The sequence below is a fragment of the Syngnathus typhle genome, linkage group LG10 (assembly GCF_033458585.1).
Source record: "Syngnathus typhle isolate RoL2023-S1 ecotype Sweden linkage group LG10, RoL_Styp_1.0, whole genome shotgun sequence".
In the NCBI taxonomy this organism is placed as follows: Eukaryota; Metazoa; Chordata; class Actinopteri; order Syngnathiformes; family Syngnathidae; genus Syngnathus; species Syngnathus typhle.
The window spans coordinates 5,703,961-5,726,163 of NC_083747.1; the positions used below are offsets into that span (position 1 = coordinate 5,703,961).

General features: G+C 41.0%; 3 protein-coding genes across 16 annotated transcripts in view; 2 read left to right on the forward strand and 1 right to left on the reverse strand.

Moving 5' to 3' along the window:
- Positions 1–7: 7 nt before the first annotated feature.
- Positions 8–4,777, forward strand: LOC133160478 (lipid scramblase CLPTM1L-like). The gene is made up of 18 exons (XM_061288163.1): positions 8–122; positions 218–619; positions 701–792; positions 1,092–1,266; positions 1,637–1,758; positions 1,864–1,942; positions 2,010–2,127; positions 2,224–2,318; positions 2,448–2,532; positions 2,615–2,715; positions 2,792–2,845; positions 2,910–2,960; positions 3,038–3,120; positions 3,516–3,550; positions 3,758–3,813; positions 3,878–3,922; positions 4,015–4,148; positions 4,292–4,777. The coding sequence occupies exons 2-18, from the start codon at positions 416–418 to the stop codon at positions 4,341–4,343; spliced, it is 1,581 nt and encodes a 526-aa protein (XP_061144147.1). The 5' UTR covers positions 8–122; positions 218–415; the 3' UTR covers positions 4,344–4,777.
- Positions 4,778–5,177: 400 nt separating this feature from the next.
- LOC133160394 (urokinase plasminogen activator surface receptor-like) lies at positions 5,178–6,278 on the forward strand. The gene is made up of 3 exons (XM_061287995.1): positions 5,178–5,336; positions 5,696–5,812; positions 5,883–6,278. The coding sequence occupies exons 1-3, from the start codon at positions 5,294–5,296 to the stop codon at positions 6,098–6,100; spliced, it is 378 nt and encodes a 125-aa protein (XP_061143979.1). The 5' UTR covers positions 5,178–5,293; the 3' UTR covers positions 6,101–6,278.
- Positions 6,279–6,446: 168 nt separating this feature from the next.
- LOC133160390 (focal adhesion kinase 1-like) overlaps positions 6,447–22,203 on the reverse strand; it is a 30,828-nt gene continuing 15,071 nt past the window's right edge. For 7 of the 14 annotated variants that reach the window (XM_061287980.1, XM_061287985.1, XM_061287981.1 and 4 more), the window contains 17 exons: positions 21,993–22,077; positions 21,805–21,905; positions 21,611–21,726; positions 21,359–21,459; positions 21,154–21,243; positions 20,859–21,063; positions 17,921–18,032; positions 15,299–15,376; positions 15,040–15,228; positions 14,020–14,193; positions 12,272–12,334; positions 10,191–10,230; positions 9,767–9,870; positions 8,454–8,609; positions 7,963–8,043; positions 7,748–7,833; positions 6,447–7,632 (listed from right to left, as the gene is read on the reverse strand). In XM_061287980.1, coding sequence (XP_061143964.1) covers positions 7,506–7,632; positions 7,748–7,833; positions 7,963–8,043; positions 8,454–8,609; positions 9,767–9,870; positions 10,191–10,230; positions 12,272–12,334; positions 14,020–14,193; positions 15,040–15,228; positions 15,299–15,376; positions 17,921–18,032; positions 20,859–21,063; positions 21,154–21,243; positions 21,359–21,459; positions 21,611–21,726; positions 21,805–21,905; positions 21,993–22,077 — 1,908 coding nt within the window. In that variant the 3' untranslated portion in view covers positions 6,447–7,505. Of the gene's footprint in view, positions 7,633–7,747; positions 7,834–7,962; positions 8,044–8,453; positions 8,610–9,766; positions 9,871–10,190; positions 10,231–12,271; positions 12,335–14,009; positions 14,194–15,039; positions 15,229–15,298; positions 15,377–16,573; positions 17,394–17,920; positions 18,033–19,475; positions 19,835–20,858; positions 21,064–21,153; positions 21,244–21,358; positions 21,460–21,610; positions 21,727–21,804; positions 21,906–21,992; positions 22,078–22,203 lie in introns of those variants that run through there. The other 7 variants (XM_061287984.1, XM_061287992.1, XM_061287991.1 and 4 more) reach the window with 4 other exon arrangements.

Here is a 22,203-nt window from a genome sequence, read left to right on the forward strand (position 1 = left end):
CACGTTACGACTCGATATCGGAATGCTAATCGAGTGGTTGCAATAGCCGGTTGACAAAAACCTGAAACAGGATGTGACCTACCCATCATGCACGACGATGACGCCAAAGATCTTCAGAGAAGGTAGATCAGTCTAAACGTGTATTCCCGATCGCTATAAATTAGGATGAAAATTACAATTTTATTATATTTAAATGAACAATTCTTATATTTCTCAGGTGTATTATGCGGTATTATCGATGTGCTTTAAAACGTCCCATGTGGGTGAGTGTGCGTTGAAGCTGCCAAAATCGCGTAGCATCATCATCCATCATCAGCATCCGTCTCGGAGGAGGATGCTGCGGCGAGACCGCAGTCGACCTTAATCCTAATCCCAGTCCCATTTACTTTTCATTCCTTTTGTTCGCATCTGCATCATGTTCCCATCGTGCTGCTCTAAACCTGCGAACAGCGGCGGTAAGAGGAGCTCCATGGCCAAACTCGTCCTGGGGGTGTTTTTGGTCTACATGGCCCACACCGCCTGGCTGCTGTACGGATTCCTCAACACCAAATCCTGCGATGAGGGACGAAGGGAGGAGGGCTGCATCACATCCTACCTGTCGGCCAGACCAAGACTGCAGGTAGCTTTTTTTGTGCATGCCCCCCAGCCCCCCATGAGCACCCCTAGACTAATGACAAATGTCTTTTTATTTCCCATCCAGTTGAGTGTGTTCACCTGCCTTGTTCCAGATAACAGTCAGCTCAATCTGGCTCTGAGAATCGATCCATTTGACCCGCATTCTACATTTGAGAGGTGCATCTTTAACAATCACTTACCTTACTGAATGTACATAGTCATATCCTACAGTAGGTGTGTAATGCAATTCATTCATGTGGAATGCTATAATGTATTTACTGTAGTATAGGGTAACATGGTGCACAGTTGGGGTCCTGCAGATTTAATGTGAGAGACTCCCCCTTTGGTACCTCCCTACTATTAAGGCACACATGCACATAGTGACAAAAACACCCACGCATTATATTTTCTGTTAAACATATTGATTTATAAACAAATTAGAATACAGCAATAAGAAAGTTTGTCTGCCCATACAGGAAGGTGAATGTCCCCTTACCTGAGGAGACTCGCGCCAACGGCAGCTTGTATGCGGTAGTGTACGTCCACAAGGCCAGCGTTTCCCCTTTGGAGGACAACCGAGAGGTGCATCATGCAGCTCTGCTTACCACCCACATAAGCCCCGTAACTGAAGGGCACAGAGAGACAAAGAAGGTACACAGACTTTCTTTAAGTGCTTCATCTACTCAATTTAAAAACTCGATTATTCAGATGTTTCATCATGCTGAATTTTGATACCTATAGACAGTGCAAATTTATAGTCAAACTAAACATAAAACAAATAAATCTACGCAATCTACAAAATACTTAGAACAACCAAACCTTAAGAATGGTTTGGTAACTTAAGGCTGACTTGTGGAAAACGAATCTTTAGCATGTTTGACAACACAAATCACGGAGCAAAACGTGATTGGCCAAAATAAACAAACCGACAGTTTAATAATAAGTATCATTATCATAAGTATCATACCATCTAGCTTTAAAAAAAACTACAAAACAATTTGTGTGTGTGTGACTTGATTAGCGCTCCAAATTAAAGCATCCTGTATCCCACTGGAGACCCCGCCTGTCAGTTACGATGATGTCAGAGGACTTCACCTTCACCAAGGGAGGACTCCCCAGCGACATGCGCCGCTTCATTCGAATGTAAGTCACGTGATCTAATGCAGTAAAGTGATAGAATACTGATTGGACTGAAAATAAAAGGGAGAAATTCACCATTCCTCCATTAAGCTTAAAACGTTGTGTCAGCTCACAGGAAGGAAGACGGATATTCTACCTCCCTCTTCTGCTGATTGACGAGCTCAGCTTCAGAATGCGAGATCTCATGGTAAATATATTTTATAAATTAATCAAGGATTTATTGGCGTGCTACTACTTCATGCATCCTTCCATAGGAGATCAACAGAAGCACCACTCATCTGCCCCTCACTGTGTCCTACGAGGGCATTTCTCTCAGGAAATTCCGATTTTGGGTCCATCTCCAGGATGTGGTTTATTCCCTGCGGCAGTTTGGTGAGTAAGAATGGAACAATTTACCACTCAAATTAAAGTTAAAATGAGGAATGGAATAACTTCAAGTGAGTCGTACACTTGTCTTTGTTGATGCAGGCTTCTCCGAAGAGTATATTGATGAAATTAAAGGGACCCTGGTTGGCTCAAATCTGTATCTATTAGTTCTGACTGCCCTCATCACAACCCTGCAAGTAAGACTTTGTGTCCAATTTGATCATATGAAAAATGTAACTTTGGGTTAAAATCCTGATTTATGAATGTGCAATGGAAAATCAATGAGTATACGATTTCAAAATGCGATATTCGTCTAACCTTCACAGCTCATCTGTGAATTTCTGGCTCTTAAAAATGACATCAGCTCCTGGAGGAAAAAGAAGAGCATGGCAGGAATGTCCAGGAAATCCGGTAAGAGCCTGTCATATGCAAACGATAAGAAAATAATAAAGCGAGCCTGCAAAGCATTATATTTTGCGCACTTTCACAACAGTTTTGTGGCGAAGTCTCGGGATTTTGGTGATTTTCCTCCACCTACTAGGGGAGACCAGCCTACTAGTGCTAGTTCCTGTTGGGCTGGCTGCGTGTGTGGAGGTATTACATCATGTCAGAAATAACACAAAGTAGCAAATAAAAATGGGACTATACCACTGGCATGTTGTTTCATCAGGTGTGGAAGGTGTTGAAAGTATTTCGGATCAACTTGCCGTGGCGACGACCCTGCGTGAGTATCATTCACATTAGCATCCGTGTAAAGTGACATGACAATGTTTGCTCTCTACATGAAGGTAAACAAGTTGGATGAGGAAGAGCGGAGGACATTGGAGTTTGATACACAGGTGCTTCTACCTGCAGTCATGAGTTCATATTGTTTTCTTTTGATCATTTCACATATTTTTTTTTTCTTTCTCCCAAGGCATCAACATACTTGTCCTACTTGATCTATCCCCTGTGCATCAGTGGAGCTATTTTCTCACTGGCCTACTTACGGCAAAAAAGGTGAGCGGCTGGCTCACTGTCGTGCTTCTGCTCTGCCTCATCGTATGTATTTGGAGCAATATTATATCACGCACATTGCGCTGATACAGTTGCGTGCATAGGGGGAGGACCAAAGCGGTGTGGGCCGTCCACCTGAGGGAAGGCGAACATAGCTTTAGCGCAATAATTGGAGCCAATTGCTATTTTATAATTAAAATAAAATATTGTTCATCCATCCATCCAGGTAATCATGCAACCATCGATCCAGCCCTCCATCTGAACCGCTTATCCTCACAAGGGTTGCAGACATATTTTACTTCTATATTTATTTTTGGTGACAAATGACGAATGCTTTTAAAAATGAAACATGTGCATGTTTGTGGCAGAATTAACCCATAAATAAATTGTTTTAACAGTTACTTCTCCTGGATGCTCAACAGCCTGGTAACAGGTGAGCCATAGTATTGTTTGTGCATATTTTAATTTTCTTACAGCTCCTGTAGCCTATAACATGTATACAAGCATTTATTATGTACATTTGAGAGAGTCGTTAATTAAATGCATGAAATAAGTATTTCAACATTGTTAATTAAACACATAAAATAAATATTTGGAAATGTTCTCATTTGGTGTTGGATCAACTGATCTTATTTTATAGGAGTGTATGCATTTGGCTTCCTGTCTACGGCTCCTCAGCTATTTATCAACCACAAGGTGAGTATTATAGCAATTTAATATTTTAGTGTGCTTCTAATTTCTTGTGATTTTTTCCCATCAGTTGAGATCTGTGAGCCACCTGCAGGGGGCAGTGTTGATGTACAGAGTAAGTGGGATGACTTTTCCTCTAGAGTTCTTGATATTACATTTCAGATACAGATTTTTTTTTTAATCAAATTGTCTTTCCATTCATTCCAGGGAATGAACACCCTGATTTCAGACCTTTGCTCTTGTGCTTCCACATTTTCCTCATCTGAGGCATTCTTGTCTTCCCACCAACTCTCCTGTTTCAGAGATGAGCTCTTCTTCTTCATCTACCTCTACCAAAGAAGGTAGCACACAAGATTCTCTTTTACGTTTACAATCAGACCCGAGCCATGTACTTTGTGATTTTGAAGAAGACACAAGAGTTGGCTGCTGTCTGAATGTTCATAGAAATAACTTCCTGTTGTCTCCTTTTGTCCTTCTCCATCAGACGTTTTGCCTCAAAGGTCAGAACTCACGGCAAGAAAGTAAAGACTCAGTGAGCAGGCAGGAAAGCACAAGTGAGACATTTGACTCTGCAGCAGCAGCATCTGGTCCTTTCCTCATCCAACTTGTTCTTTTACACTTTACAATTACATCCACAGCATCGTACAACCTTAATATGATTTTGCTTTGTATGCTTCTTATGCATTTAAGATTCATCCTGGTCATGCTGCAACTTACTGAGGTTAGCTAATAGACACCCAATAACTAAAAACTTTTAATCTCCCATACTTTACTATAGTCTATAATGATCATTTGTTGTTGGTTTTTTTCCCCATCGCAAATGTAAATAGACTGAATGCAAACTGCTGAATAGCATGCTTGGAGCTGATTTTTGAATTAGAGAAATGAACTGCATTTGTGTATGCCGTTTCTAAACCGACTTCAGTTTGCACTTGACAAATAAAAAATATTATTGTTTGTCCTTAAGTTCAGGTTGCACAATGACTTACAGTGAACAGAATACAGCAGTTGATCCAAGTTTGCATTTTTGTGTCTATAATTTTTTTTTTTTAATCTAGTCAGTGAGTTAATGAGTAATACTTTTATTTGGTTTTGGTGTCTGCACACAATATAAATCTTGTTTGGATTAATTTGCTCACTGAGAGGGCGTTAATAGAAAGAGCTGGCACTTGACTAGACAAAAGAAAACAAGTTGTCAAGCACTTTTGCAGCGCAAGTCAAGCTTTGCATGCATCAAAAAGGCTTTGCGGCACAAAGGAAGTAGCTTGGATTAGACAATGTGAACTCGTGACAAGTATCTGTGAAACCAATCATCAAGGAATGTCCCGCACAGTCCGCTGCAAGACGACATTTATGAAATACTTTCAATTGAATGCCACTATTGTATATAACATGGGTGGAACTGTGATGAAGTAGATTTGTACCAACAGAAACTCAACACACTTACACAACAAATTGCACACTCACCTGAGTCACTGTAGCCGAGATGCTGCTTGTGCTCGTCTTCCTCTACCCACTCGTCTCTCCAGGTGAGTTGTTATGCTGCAGGTTGAAAGGTTATCAGGCTTTCTTTTTTTCCACACAAAGTTAGGGTTGAAGAATCCACTGTAATTTGTTACAAGACAAATGAGCTGATATTTTCCAGAATTTAAGATTTTTTTGGTGCTGTTGACATGAAAATCACAAGAGAACTTGTAATGTCCTTTTTGAGGTGACATTATGTCCTACAATAAAGACTGAATTTAGCATTTTTGACTTGTAAAATTCTCTTACTGTTCCAAAAGATCTCATGAATAAAGTCCAAAGTCGTTTTGAACTAATTCATTCATAGTGGTTTTAACTTTTTCTACCAAAGTATTCTATTCTACATCTTGTCTTCTCCTTGCAGGACTTTTATTGACCTGCTACGTGTGTAGTTCGTCTCCCACTAATGATGAGTGCAACGCAAGCACACAGGAATGTCAAGCACCTCTGGACACATGCATGACAACCGTGGACACTTTAGGTACCCATACGACGTGCTGCTCAGGACGTGGATGAAAACCACATTTGCTGATTATTTGCGTGTTACGCAGGTAACATGAAGGCCATCGTGAAACAGTGCGCCAGCAGGGCCACGTGCAACGGGGCTGCCTCTTCAGCTTTTGTGGACTCCGATGGAAACGGGAACGCAGTCAGCTGTTGCAATAGTTTTAACTTGTGCAACTTTAGCGGAGGAGAGTCCATTCACGCCCAAGGAGTCTTTCCTATGTTGCTGCTGGTGACTGCGGGCACACTATTGTGGTCAAACTGAGGGCAAGAGGTCACATTGGGGTTTATGTAATATCGCTTTGACAATATTTTGAGTTGATTTTAAACATGGGACGACAACATGATTTAATTGTATGTTATGTTGATGAAAAATATATTTTGGCATCAGTTTTCAATGTATTTATATTTTGAGGCTTAATTGAGTAAAACCTTTCCATTTTAACTTCTGCATGATTTTTATTTCATTGTTTTTTCTTGCTATTTAACAAGGCAGACAAAATAAAAACCAGTGTTTACTAGTACGACTATTCTGTACAATTGACCAGTGATGCACACCAGTACAGTTTACAATATAGCAACATGAGCAGATTTACACAACAGCAAAGAGATAAAATAAATTGTTTATTTTACATTTGTAACCCTATAATCCCCCAGGTATTGATTGGCTGGCTAGATGTGATCATCAAACCTGGGTCAAACTCTTGATTCATTTTGGTGCTGTGCAAATACGCTCTCCTCCCTGCCACTATGTCATGCCACACGGGTGGACTTATTGTGTTCTCAGTCCAATCTCGTGAGTTTGCAGATGAAGTTCACGTTTAGTGGCTCAACATGTCAGGATCTTCTACGCCAAGGGCGCCGTGCTCTGGTTTATTTGCATTGCTGGCAAATCACCGGCGCAGGGGACAGTGAAAGTGAGACAAAGAGAAGACCCTCCTTCATTTTCATCCTCCTCCGTGCTGCTGGGATTGAATGTGTTTGAGTTTTCAGGTTAGACAATGACTATGATTCAAAACGATGCACGATAAAGAGCAAACTCAGTGAGATCTGAGGTGGCTTCATCAAAGATCTTTCAAACCGGAGCTGAATGAGGAAGACAAGAAAACGGTCAGTAAGATGAAAAGTAAGAAAAAGGTTGTCCTTTAGTGTTCTATATCGTGTCTTCCGTTCATGACGCTATAAATAAGAGGGTGAGAGGGGGGAAAAAAACTGTGAAAAGTCGGAGGGGGGAAAAAAACATGACTTTAAAAAACTGCTGACATGCTGGAGTCGCTTCCTTGTGATATGATGATAGTCGAAAGAGTCACATTTTAATGGCTTGGCCTACTCCAACATTTGGAATTGATTCAGAGCCAACGTTGCTGGCCTCATCCGTGGTGTTGTATTTCCAAACCATCCGATTATTCCTCTCTTTCTCCCAGTTTAGTCCACAAAGATGACAAATCCCTGATTCAGGAATTGTTTTGCTAAGTTCTTAAAAAAAAAAAAGATCTCACAGTGGTGCAGAGTTAAATAAGGGATCAGCTCCGTGATTACATCGAGGTCACAATGATATCAGGGCCCCCGCCCGACTCCAATTGTCTAGCGTTTTGGTTGGAAAGTTCCAACAACTCTCACAGATAAGGAAGTAGACTGATCCCACCAGTCGGTGAACAACACCCTCGGTGCTAATGTGGACGGGACTGGGCCATCATCTTGAGCCGGGATTGGTCAATGACATCCAGCAGATTTTTTGCGTCCACAGCGAGGGCGTGAGCGGCGGTTAGCATCTGCTTCTTATAGTCTTGCTGAAGACTGAATAAAATATATGGGGAGGAAATAGACATTAGCTACATCGCAGTTACAGGGAGTGTTTTTAATAAATATTATACCGTATTTTCCTGACTATAAGGCGCCCCTAAAAACCTACCTTGTCATCACATACTGTTGAGCGAGCTTCATTTTCCCAATCAGTTCTGCTAAGTCAGAATTTAAAAGCTTTTGTGCCATCTCGATCTGCAGCAATAAAAAAAAAAAAAAAAAAAAAAAAAAAATCACATTTACCGGATTGCCTATTAATAATGTCAGTCTGTAGACATTGTATTTGTTTATGTATGTACTAAGAAAAAGAGTGCGTGTCATTACCTCTCTGTGTGTGCTGGCTGGGAGTTGTGGTAAGGTTTCATCGACTGTGGCCAGCAACGTCCTCAATGCGAGGCCCACATCCTGAAAACAGGAAACCACAAAATGAGCTGCGCAGCTCTTATGGACAAGCCTGTAACTCGGAAGATGTCATAATCGCCCAAACAATTGCCAAATCATATTTACTAGCGTGTTCAACAGAAGTGGACTGGATTCACTAAAAGTTTACAGAGGGGGAAAAAAAATAAATAAAGGGGGTCGCGAACTTGACTGCTCATGCAAAAAATGCGAGAAGGTGATTTACTAGCCGTGCAAAACTGCCTTGCAGCTCATTTTGCACATTTTGGGACGAGTACACGAGTAAGCACACACACACAATGTGATTTATCAAGACAAATTGCGATGGCTGATTTTGTTTTTTTTAGAAAGCACGTCTGCTGATTTAGCAATTTATCACCAAGTATTTGTCAGGTTATGAAAACAACATCGTTTACCTTGACCATGGGAACGTACTCCTCGGGAGGGGCGGGTTGGATCTTGCTCGACATCTCGATCACAGCTTTAACCAATCCGGTCACATTCTCGTATACCTTGTCGTTGGAACGGTCCAAATTGGCGGTGGGAGGGGGGCTGATCTCTTGGTGCTGTAGCTGAGCCAAGTCAAATACAAACATCAATGAGTGCTGTGTTTACTAAGCACAGTAAAACCCAAAACAAATGTGGAGACGATGTAGATGAGACATAATATGAATGCTTTATGTGCATCTCATCCACTGGATGTCTTCAACACGACAGAAAATAAACTAACTAATGGTGTGCAGGCCTTCGGCAAGGCTGAACAATCTTAAAACTGACCATCTGGATCACGTGGTTCGACTCTCACTCAGCACGAATTTTCATTATTTTCTTTTCAGACCATTCATCAAGTTTTATGGGAACACCTTAAACTGTATTTTAAAAGACAAATGATCATGATATTGATGACAGTGCGGCAACTCCCCTGATCAGCATCCACTGGTCTTTGACAGCCACTAGATGGCTCTAAGGCACTCAGAATTTACAGGAGATACTTCACTAAAGAAACTTAACACCGTCTTAGAGCAGGGGTTTGAGAGTAAATGATTCACAAAATTAAGTGGAAAATAAATCAAGTCTGAATAATAAATCAAATGTATTTAAAATATGTTACAACTACTTTCTACGCTACGGACCACTACGTGCGCTTTTGTTCTCGGCATTCGACTAGATTGAAAAAAAAAAAGTCGAACTTTTATGGCTACTATTTGGTGAAATATTTTCAGAGTAAAAACAGCAATTGAAGGACCATCTTGTGCAGTGACACAAAATATACGGGACAGGAACTCAACAAACAATGCACCGCCTGCTCACATCACACTGGCCAGTGTTTGAAAAAGACAGCTGTATGATTATATTTTCAGGGAGGCTGCAAGTTAATATTGTTAGTAAAAGTTCATAACAGTCACAAAACAAATCTTTACGGGGGAAATCATTTTGTATTAACAGTACCCGAAAAAGGAAGAGCGGGAAAGAAATAAAGAATCTACAGAAGAGGAGCACAATTTAAATGTGTGTGATGAGCGAGACATCAGACAGTCAGAAAGACATTATGCTGCTTACCCGCCAGGGCTGGGGGGTCAACAGTAAGTAGGAGTACAGGAGGAGGAAGGGACAGCGGGAGCAGGCAAACCAAAAGAAGACAAGATATTGGGAAGCATTAAAACGTGCATTCAAGTATTCAAAATACAATTTCCGAGGTCTTTCCACATCGACAAGCGTTCTTGCGTACCTTCACTCCATCGTTGTAGCTGTCTGCAGTGTTCAGACCGGCCAAACTGCACCCCTGGCTTTGGGCCCCGGGTCGTGGTGGTTTCTTCGGTGGGGCCACAAGCTCTGCGGGAAACAACATCTCCTCAGTTCTGGAGTTTAGTACACCAAACAAGCTTCGTTTATAAGTGCGTGCGTTCGAATCTCGTAGGGTTTCACGATAGCATGGCGACTCGGTGACTGAAATAAACAAACCAGCACTTGTGATCACTGTAAAGTGCAGGCTATATGATGAAGACACTGTCTGCTGGATTGGAGACAAATCCAGAGTTGTATAAAGCAAGCTAACACACTATACACTTAAATGCACACTTCAGAGGTTGAAATGGAAAGAGAGGGGGAAAAAAAAAACTGTGGTCGGGGGACTATAATTTCAAGACTATTACCTGCTTTGCCAACGGGCTGGTATATGTGTTGGTTTCCCGTCTGCAAAAACAAACACATCAACAATACTTTGGGTTAGCAAGTATGTACGTGCTTGGGAGGAAATGAAACAACTTTACAGGAGAGACTAAGAAAAGCAAAGAATGCAGCTTAATGTTTAAATCACACCACATCCCTCACTCACTAGTTGTCATTTGCAGTGGAGGGCGTTTGTGTGTGCGTGTGGTCTATCATCATGTTACACGAACATGAAAATTTGCTGTGGCCACACACACAGAAAAAGAAAAAAAAAAAAGAACCTTGAAGCGTTTCTTGAGGAATTGTTGGTTGCAAACATAAAATGAGGCAATTTAATTTTGTCATGTTGCCAGTCAAGTTCAGATATGAAATTGTAGGTAAATGATTTGGCTTCTTTGTGTGAGAAAATAGAAGCGATGACTGAGAAAGGTTTTTGTGCAATGGGAGCCTTGTGGGTTGACAACCACAGACACCCCAAAATATTTGACTACAGTAAGACAAACCCCCGCATATAGGAGGGAGATTTTTCCCACCACAAACCGCATTCTATGGGAGGAGGAGGTCAGGCAAGTGTGATGAATTACAGAGACAGAAATATCTCTGTTGCCAAGGGCAACATTAGATTGCCAGGTCTCCTGGTACAAAAAAAAAACAAAAATCCGCTTTTTAGTACGGGCTATTAATGTTGACAAATTATCGGACTTGTCTGTGTGACTCGTGGTTTCTCCCAATGTGTTCATTGACTTGAAATTCATGGTTGAGACATATTCAGGGCTTTTCCCTCATGCATTCAAACATGTAAAGGAACACTACGGTTATAAACAACAGAAAATGGGAATGTGTCTAATAAAACGGAGCCTTTTGCATGAAAATCTAAGCGGGGGTGGAACCAGCCACTCTAAATCTGGTGCACCCCAGCGGGGTACATGAATTTACACTAGGCAGTGCAAAAACAATGTTACTGATTAAAATCTCCTTGCATCTTTCATCACACCTGAACTTGGCGCTGTCTACCAATGACCTCATCACCAAGGGAGCATGTTAACTTCAGGTCTGAACATGGCTTCACTTGAAAGGACCCATGTGGGATTTTCCTGTGACGCCATGCTTCACACTCGGAATAGTTTAACTGCTTTTTTTTTTTTTCTGGGTGTAATTACAGGTGGCCAGATTTGGGCAGAGCCCAGTGATCTCGGCACGAACACAGCGCAAAGGCAAAGAGAGAAGCACAAAGACGAGGGTTTGGTGTTTATGCAATGGTTTTCTATTAATAACTAGCCGTGATGTGGGAATCCACTGACCCCCTCACTGCTGAGCCCAGCACAAATGGGTTATTTCCTGCTCTGGGATCACAACCCTTTGCCGTGATCACATGCTACCGCCAATTTGCAGTGAGACCAACCGGAACGTGACTCAGTCATTTCAGACATCATCTTGGTGCTTTTACCACTTATTACCAAACACTTTCCTGTGGCTCAAGTGTGCCCTGAGAGATGATTAGGTATGCCACAGGAAATGAGAATTTGTTTGCTATAATTGGATTTTTGTTCATTCACTTATGCCAGCAACATATGTAGTAGTGGCCGGACCAATGATGAAAACATTTTTCTAAATCAATTTATCTACCTGAACTAAAAAGGTCCAGATTTCACAAAGAGTAGGTCAATTTGTAACTAAATCTCATTGTTTCTTTGTCTTAAGTATTGGCAGCCTCGAGTACTTAATACCTAAAAATAAAACCTGGTATTCACCCTTTCTATGTAAAATACTTTTTATATAATTTTTTATGAAAAATACTTTTTATATATATTTTTTTGTTTGGTGGTGTGCGGTTTGTTGTTTCATTTTTAATGTAAAACATATGCCTTAGCATCGATTGAGGTTGGTAAGTACTGGTTTTAATTGAATAAAGATGTCTTGGGTGTTGTTGTGGTCGTTAACATCCACAGCCATTGTTTGATTTACAACACTGCTGCTGCCATGCCACTGCTGATAAAAGCAAAAGAAAAAAAAAAAACGACACACACAGCATATGATGGAGGCAGAAAACATGAGAGCGACTTACTGGTGGCTGGAGTACTCCATCATCTCGGTCCAGACTCCCTCGAGAACTTCTGGTTTCTGGTTTCTAAGCACATAGAAATGGCAATTAAAAAAAAAGAAAACGTGGAATCACCACTCGAGCATTCGGAAGACACGGCAGTGAACAGGCAAAACACATCATAATGATTAAATATAACTAATCTTCAGTCACAATGAGAGTGATAAAAGTTTCACATCAAATTTAAAAAATGCAAAACTCTTGCACAGCAATTATTTAGATGATACTACACAAGATTCCCAATACAGCAAAGCACACATAGTGAGCAGTATGCAAATCAAACCGCTTCCACACAATCAAACAACAACTTCACCACAACTTTCCATTGTCAATCCAAATTCAACAAATAACGCAACATGTAAACATACAATCCCCTCCTACCGCCTACCAGCTGTCCAAGACAGGACTTGAAGACCAGCATAGCAATGGAATTCATATATGTTGTTTAAGGTGATGTTTCTAGCACGGCTGTATCCTTGTGTGTGCCAGCAGGTTAATGTGGTGGCGTTGGAATATATGCAAACCTCCAGTGCACTTTTATATGACTGGAAAGCCCGGAAAAGAGTTGGAAAGGAGAGAGGGATGGCGCACGCTGCCAATGAGCGCTTACGTCCACCACTTTCTCTCCCGCAGCCCATTTTTCTCCTCCTCCTCTTTCTCACCCCTCCCTGTAGGTACTGCATTATAAAAGCAGACTGAAAAGTACACACACACTTTTTTAGTGAACTTGTGTGTCGTCACTTTGTGGTTATGTGTGTATGTGTGCGTTGAGTGCACTGTCATATTCTCTAAGACTATGATTAGTTTGGAATTCACACAGGCCTCATCTGCCTGCAAAAACACACACACACACACACACACACACACGCACACACGCACGCACGCACAGTATAGAAAAGAGCACACGCGCATACAATTGTAGAAATGTGAATCTTGTACAAACTCTTCCTTGCTTAATTGTTATTTTTGCGTAAGTGCACATTAGAAATGTGAATCTTGTACAAACTCTTCCTTGCCTAATTGTTATTTTTGCATAAGTGAACTTTAGAAACGTGAATCTTGTACAAAGTCTTCCTTGCTTAAAGTTGTTATTTTTGAAAAAAGTACACTTTAGATTTTTGATTAGGAGAGGCAGCCTCACGTCATTTCTGCATACAGGCATGTCACTGAAGGGAGCGCAAGAGAATTGCATCATAGCACTAAGTAGGTAATCCTTAAAATGGACAAAAAAAAAAAAAGAAAGCCTATAATTTTCCCCTGTCTTGTAGTTCTAATCGTAAGAGCCTGAAGACAAAGCACCTCTAAGTGAACAAACGTCTTCTGTTTTCAAGCTAGTTGCTATGACGCCAACAGGAATTTAATGCCTCAAATTAGGAGCAATTCCGAGCTGTTAAAATTAGAGGGGATAATGTCAGCAGTTAACTACACATCGGTAACAGATTTGTTCAGGAAAAAAAATCAAACAATCAACTTAAGGAGATAAAAATCTCCTTCACCACTTAAAATGGCTTGAAACCAAGTTTAAATACTTGATAATCAAACAGTATTTGCTTGTTCTTGATAAATATATGATGGACTTTAACAAATAATAAAAAACGTGGGGGGTGAAAGAAAAATGATTTCCCAAACAAATGCATGCAACACAGTATTTCATACAAATACTCTTACTTGAAGCAGTAAGTGAATAAAAGATGTAAAGAACCTGATCATACATGGCCTGTAAAGATCTCGTCTTGTCCTCTGTGTGTGCTGTGTGTTACCAGCAGCCTTTCCTCCTGCTCCAGCCACCTCTGATCCTCCTCCATCTGTTGCTGCTGCATCATCAGCTGTTCCTCCATTAACAGGCACTGTTGGCCTACACACTGCTGCGTGTCTATTGCAATGTCCTACACACAACACGGACAAACACGCACGAAGGCACGCACAAGACAAACAGCAGCAAACATGCGACATGGGGACGTATGGATGAAGACAAACATGCGCACATAGACACAAAACGGATGAGGAGCAATGGAAAAATAATAGGATGTGTATGGGTTGATAATGAGTCAGAACTCAATGTGTCATTAACACACACTACACAGAAATGTTTTGGCTTTTGGTTGAAATTTCAGCATGAACCAAAATTCACTAACTAAGGTGGATTTCTGGAAAATTTGGAATACAAGTCCAACTGTTCCATATTCCAGTCCTTTTTATATTTTCAACTTTTTCTCTAAAAAGGGGTTTTACGGAAAATATGCACCAGGCGTTGGATTTATGAATGGACCAATGCGTTTGCAATGGTGAGATATTGAGGAGCATTTATTGGAAGCCATCTTGGTTTCATGTTGTCAACATGTGAACAGCATGATATTGAAAAACTAACTATTTTGTGTTAAATATTTTGTATTTGAAGCAATTAAAATCAAACACACACAAGTCTTTTTTCAACAAGGGATAAAATAATAATAATAATAATTGATCCAGAAAATGCATTCTTCAAACGTTCAGCTCTTTAATAAAGAACATCAAAAGTTCCAATAAGGTTAAAACCACTAAACAGTTGCAGTCAATGGTTTCCTCTAAAGAAGGTCAAATTAAATTGTGATTAAAGAACATTTAAGGTCATTGTACAATTTCACCCAAATGCCAAACATCCCTAACTTTGTGTGAGTTGCATTTGCAATGCTGTACTCGAAGCATCTGCCGTGTCCAACATGAACTAAGACAAAAACTGATTGGTCTCTTACCTCCATAGCCGAACCCCAATGTGCCATATCCTGTCCATGCGACTGAGGAAGATGCTGTACATGTGAGTGTGCGTGGACATGGTGACGCGGGTGCGTGTGTGCGTGATGCGTCTCCAGCATCGTGGCCTGCGGTGGGTAAAGGGCGCTGGGCACTGATGGCAGCGTGTGAGGGCCGGGGTAACCTGTCATCTGACACAAGGGCAATGCGATGAATACCGCCAAATGACTGCTGCAGAATATCCTGAAGTTGTTTCCATACCTGGTAATGTCCAGAATGCTGGGCACTGGGGTAATAGCCTTCACTGGAACGAGGACTGGGGTAACCTGGTCTGCTAGGCTATGGTGACAGGGAGAGGGAAAGTGATGTCACAAGTCATGTCGATCTAGTTTTATAAAAAGATTCAGAGGGTAGGACACTTGAAAAACAAAATTGAGAAAGCTATTAATCATATCTATAAAAATAATTACACGGAATTTAAAGACTTGAAAAACTTTCAAGACGGTGACGTATGATGTTACAGGAATAAACTAAGATTCCAAGTAATTTCAGTTCTTGCACAACTCACAAACAAATTTGCTAAGACCGCCATCTACTGGTGGAAGGAGCTTGGAACATGCACACAACATGCACGCTTTTAAATACATGTTTTGAATATTTAACTTGTATATTGTAATGTAAACTTAAAACCAATTTATATTCTGTACCTGTAACCAATATAAAAAAAAATTCATACACATTCTTTAAACAAAGGACATTTTAGACATAGCCCGTCTGTTTTTGAGAAAAAAAGATATTTCTGGGAAACAAAGTCCCCAATTTTTTTTCCCTTCGCCCAGCATATCTATGAAAAGCAAAGAAAACAAAAGCGTTGAGCAGCAGCGCAGAAGATTTGTGGCACAATTCATTGCCTTCACAGAGACACATTGATCACCATAAAGTTGAAAGTGCTGGGCTGACATACAGAAACAGCGCCGCCACAAACACACGTCACAAAGACTTAGAACCCGTCTGGAGCGTGGCTGTAAAAATGTTTCAATGTGTTTGAATGTGATCGAGCGGAAAGCCAAAGTTAATGTGATTTTAGTCTTTAATCTTCTTTCACTGGTGCATGTCAGCAACTTTCAAGTTTTTTTTTTCAAGTATATACGCACTGTATAGAATTTTACATTTCTCTGCCTTATTGTGTAATGTTAAATCCTTAAGCCATTGATTTTCTTTGTGATCTTATTGTGATATTAGAAAAAAATAAACAGGTTAGCAGTACTTGAAGGATTTGGACCGACATTCTGAGCAAGCTAAACATAGAAAGTGATAATCTGAGGACACATCAACACAAAGCCTGACGCAGACAAAGACAAACAACTGCCATGAGATGTAGCAGCATGAAGGTCAATCAGCAGCACGCTGGCAGGCCCAGCACAATCATGCTGACTTCACAGTGACCCGTCAAAGTCATTCCAGTGACGTACAAATCATTTGAAATTCAAAGGGATTAGATTTAAAGGTGATGTTGCAACATTTTAGAATGCAGTTCCACAAGCAAGTGTTAGTTGTTAAATGCACATTATTGCAAAACTGCATAACCTGCCTTAAATGGTCTGTAAGCAGGTAGCGTGCAGGAGGTGAGACAAGATATGTGGGCAGGGAAAGGAGGGCCTGGCCTTTGGTTGGGTGGATGACCAGTATCGGCGAACAGAGTACAAACGGAGGACACCGGGATTAATTTGTCGGACTGGCGTGGCGGGGGCCTCCCACACTGGGGCAGCGGGGTCGCGGCAGGTTGGAGGTGGACTGTAAGATTAGTCGGGCAGCTGGGCAACAGAGCGCTTTTACATTTGGAAGTTGTCTTGTGACTAGCGTTTTGGAGGTTGAAGGCCAAAGCATCAGACGAGATGGAACTCTGAGACTTACGACTGGGAGGCGAAGGGAGTTGCGTTAAGTGTCTTACGAGGGAGGTGTTTGCTCTTGACTGGTATGAACACGGCAGGTGGTTGTCAGTTTTGTGGGGGCAGCTGCCATGGGGCAGGCTCTCTGAATTTTTCGGTCGAGAACAAAAGTCAACATGAGACCGCAGGCTGGACTCTGGGTTTGTGTGGCGCTGGGAAAAACTGCGATCGGTTTTGTGGTGAAAAAGAGGCAACTCGGAAGGAAAAGCGGAACAATGATGGGAAATTACGAGTGATGAAATGGAAGGAGGGATGGGAGACGGGTAGCAGGTAGATGAAGGAGGAGGGTATCCCAGGCGGGGGCAAAGCTGTGAGGCAAAGTGCGGGCTTGGATGGCAATGGTGAGGAGAGGAAGCAGACAGACAATCCAGACTGCAGGAGGTCTGCAGGAAAGGACGGCAACTGGGCTGCAAACACAATAGAAAGAAAAAAAAAGGTAGCGCGGGTACAAGCACGGAGAAAATAAAAGTGTGTGAGATGAATGAACAGATGGGGGAGAAGCAGCTGTAACTGGAATCAAATACAAGAAGTGACACTCTTGTATAAGTTAAGGAGCCTTACAAACAAAAACATCAATGTCATAATAAATAAAATAAAAAAATCAGACTGAGCAAAGAAGGGATGTAGTAGCAAGCAGCTGAGCCAACAAGTTGGGAGGGCTTTCGAGGAGCCAGGGTTAGGCTTTCTGACTCATCCAATGCGAGCAGTAATGTCACATTTTCCAGTTATAGTGCTTATTAAGGAAACTGTGGTATGAAGAGAGTGATTTCATCAGTTGTGCTTTGGTTGTGAATTGGGTGAAGGGGCAGCATTAGAGTAAGTACGAGCAACTCCAGTAACGTCAGACAATGAATCAAATGTGATTCAAACTAAAACTGTAATCAGTCATGTGAAATTATTCTGGCAGATTCAAACAAAAAGAAGCAAGTCTTACTTTTGGTGGTGCTTCATCGGACCCTCCCGAGTCCCAAGATACTGTGACCTGCCTTCTCATCTCCATCCTGTTTCTCTCCTTCTGCTGGGCCTTCTCCTCTTCTAGTATAGTACTGGAGGAAAAAAAAGAAGGAAAGACAATTTAACATGAGTTTATGTTCCATGATAACTGTGTCTGGATTTTTTTTTTCTTTTTAAGTGTATTGCAATTGAGAAGAAACATGCATTTTGGAGTTTTAGTCCACTATCAGGTTTGAATTGGTCTAAAATAATCAGGTTTAGAAACAAACTACAGTATGCAATAAAAACACAAGCAATGTGTCAATGGGATGCCTTGTTAAACTAGTAGAATGTAAGCATAACTTCAAATCAACTGGCTTGAGAAATGATTGAAACATTTTCAAATCTTACCGGATAACCGTATAAGACTATTTTCTTGCTATATCAGATCTTACAAGAAAACAATTTCCATTAGATCTGAAGCGTTGATGGTCCACAAAACAAAAAAAAGAGAGTAGTCGGGCGATCCGGCACATGCTCTACACACTCCTGCCCTCAACAAGACATAATCCTATTTTTAGAAACATCATTATTACCCCCAGTTGTGTTGTCTCCCATGTGCGTTTGCGTGTGTCCCTGCACCTGTCAAAGTTCATCTCTTGGCAGGCCTTGTACTTTATTCCCATTGCAATGCACATTTGTACATAAGTCAGTGGGGACATTCCCAGTTAGGGATGTAAAAAAAATAATAATAATAAAAAAAAATCAAAGTGTCACATAAACCTGCAAATGAAATCAGGAGGTGCAAAGAGGCTAACTTCACCTCCTGGCAACATTAGCACTCCTTCCCACCATCAACCACAACACCATCTGGAGCAACAAGGCTTTTTTATTTACACAGACCAAGAAGAAAGCCGAGTCCACAATTTTGTCAGAAACACCCAGCTTTGCTTTAACGCTGTTCTCACCTGAGAGCTGTCCAATGGAAACTTTACTAACAACCAACGAGTGGCAGAAATTAAGAACATGGTACTCTACACATTGATGATGACAAAAAAAATCGGTTTCCTCTATTATAGAGGAAAATAAAATTCAAAATCCTATCCAATGGACTGTGTACCTATTTCACATTTGGAATTTAAATAACGTGAATAATCCAGAGAGCATGTTCAGATTTCAGATGCTCCGAATGTTTAATCACGCTTCCGTGCTTTCTCTGGTTACACGGAGTCAAAGGATTGCGTTGAGGAGGAAAATGCGTGACTGCTGAGCAGCTTATAAAAAGAAACACGTTTTGATGATACAGAAATGTTCACCAAAGTTTTTGTCAGAGCTTAGAAAAGGGCAAAAATTCTCCAAGTTGGTAAACTGAGCAAAATTCAACAATGTGCAAACCAGGGAGAAATTAGCCCTTTTTTTTTTTTTTTTTAAACACAAAGTACATGCAGCAAAATACCACAGTAGTTGTTACAGTAAATTGTCCATCACCGCATGTAAACTTGTCACAACATTTGTTAGTCTTTGTAAAAAGAATGACAAAGAATGCAAAACTTTACCTCAAGAGCAGGACAATATAATTGCAGCAGCGTATCCACTCAACATCAACATTTACAGCCAATAAAATCCACTAAAGAGGTGGACTTGGTGACCAAGATGAACAACTGCAACAATCCCGGCATCGCTAACAAGACAAAAGTCAATTCTTCTGGCAGCTAGACAGTAATACGCTACAATACGGCATGTAGCAGGGGGGAAAAAAATATCACATATCCCAGTGCACGGAAAAGACGTCAAAAAGACGTGGAAAAGAGCGCTACCGAAGACCCGCTTACTCCTTCCTTTCTTGCACTCATCTCTCTCACTATTCTGTCTTTCTCTGTTTTCATTGGCAAGTAGAAGCCCCTGGCAGCTGCCCACTGTGTGTAAACACACACATGCGCTGGTCCTGTCTGGTAAAATTTAAGGGAAGCTGAGAGCTGCATATTTGGCAGGCGAGACCTATAATTGATAATATGATCTGAATATTTTCCAGACCAAGAGAGAACCAAACCCGCCCGGACCATTAACGCATTAATTTTCCTAGTAAATACAGCCGAAGACTTGAAGTTAAGTTAAAATTGCATGAGAATTAATGAACCCCCCCCCGAACAACATCAACTCCATTAAAATACAGGACTCAACATTTCGTCAGTTTTGCATTGCTTTAAATGGAGAGCATTAACACAAGCCATTAAATGCAGGGCGCATTTCAGCAAGATTAATATAATTTACAAAACATGAATGCAAACAACGAAGACGGTGAGATTATGATGTCGGAAATGAGTGGAGTAGAGTAAGAAAAGTGGCCAAATAAAACAGGAGGTATCATGTTGGAATTTAAGGTGTGAGTCATGCTGGTTGGAGAAAACTTATAAAAACCACATGCATACTTATTTCACTATTTAGTGCTCGGAAATGAGACAGAAAATACATGTGTGCATAAAGGGGACTTAGTGTTGCACTCTGATTCTTTTTTTTTTTTATGACTATATGTAAAATACATGTGCAAAACCTAACATTAAGAATGACCACGACAGAAGCCTTTTTATGGCATCATCTGCTATCATGAGCTTCTTATATAAATGAAAACATGAAGGGCTTACTTTTATGTGAATACACATTTGGTGTGGAACTCATGACTTAACTTGACTTCACAGAAACACAGTGACACCTGCTGTCCAAATGATGGAAGAAAGCTAAACTGGTAAAACTGTTGAAGTGAGCACACAAAGTCAATTTTAAAAGTCTTGTGGCATTTGGGATGTGCAATCAGTGGTCAACGTGAGTTATTGCATAATTTGTTTGGCACAGTTTTTCCACCAGATAACCTTCCTGGCAGCAAGCAGCGTCTCCATTAGCACTAGTGATATCAAATTCAAACCACAATGTCAAATAAATACCTGAGCTGGGTTTTCAGTTCATTGAAGCGCGGCCTTTTGCTAGGATCATACGACCAACACTTGGTCATCAAGCTGTATAGGGTAGGGGGGCACTGAGGGGGCATGGCCAGTCGTTCGCCATTCTCGATCCTCCCAATGACGTCGTTGTTTTTTACACCTTGGAAAGGCTTGATGCCATACATCAGAATTTCCCACATACAGACACCTAGAAAAAGGAAAAAAGACACAATGGATCAAATATGAGCAAATTTAAATCCTTTTTCACGTACAAAATAATACATAATGCAGAACTTACCAAACATCCAGACGTCACTGGCTGTAGTAAATCTTCTAAAGTTTATAGACTCAGGAGCCATCCATTTAATGGGCAGCTTACCCTTCGATGCTGAGAGAAATGGGGGGGAAATTGTTTTACCTAAGTCACTTTCCAGTATGGTGTCTAATAATAAAATTAAAAAATAATAATAATAAAAAATAACACACGGAGGTGGCATTCGTACCTTTGTAATAAGAACTGTCTTCCATGTATCTCGACAGGCCAAAGTCACCCAGCTTCACACAGTCGACTGTTGATACGAGGACGTTCCGTGCTGCTATATCCCTGAAAAGCAAAAACACACAAAAGTTGGGTGGTGGTCATCCGGAATGCCACGATCCCATTTTCCTTCATTCAAAGCGGACCAGAAACCGTTATTCTCAAAATGTTGACAATAAATAAATAAATAGAGCTCACCGCAGATAAGGCAACATACCTGTGCACAAAGCGCTTGCTTTCGAGGTAGGCCAGTGCCGTGCTGAGCTGATAGGAGTACAAGATAAGGGTGGCCAGGTCTAGACTGTACTTCCTCACTTGCAGGAAAGAACGTAACTATGGAAGGCACACCAAAAAAAAACATGTTCGAGCACCTTCTAGCATTCTCAGTAATATTCCAAGTATTTATCTTACCTCTCCGAGTGTGCAAAGCTCCATGATGATCCAGACTGGATTCTCTGTAATGACGCCCATCAGCTTCACAATGTGAGGATGATCAAACTGACGCATGGTTACTAGATGAGGTGACAAAGTGACTTGTCAATAATCATCTCTAAAGCGTAAACATCATGCATTTCATCAAACACACATGAAAAGCTTACATGCTTCCTGGAGAAATTTCTCCCGGACGCTGTCCGATGTTGAATTCTTACACGTCTTGACGGCCACAGACAATGCTGGGTTCTCCTGCAAGATACGGGCACATCAAAACATGACAAATCAGACTAAACACTAGTGTAGTCTGACTGCAAACCATCCATAATATCTTCAATTCTAATTATTAGTAACTGCATTCAATCCGAAGCACACTTG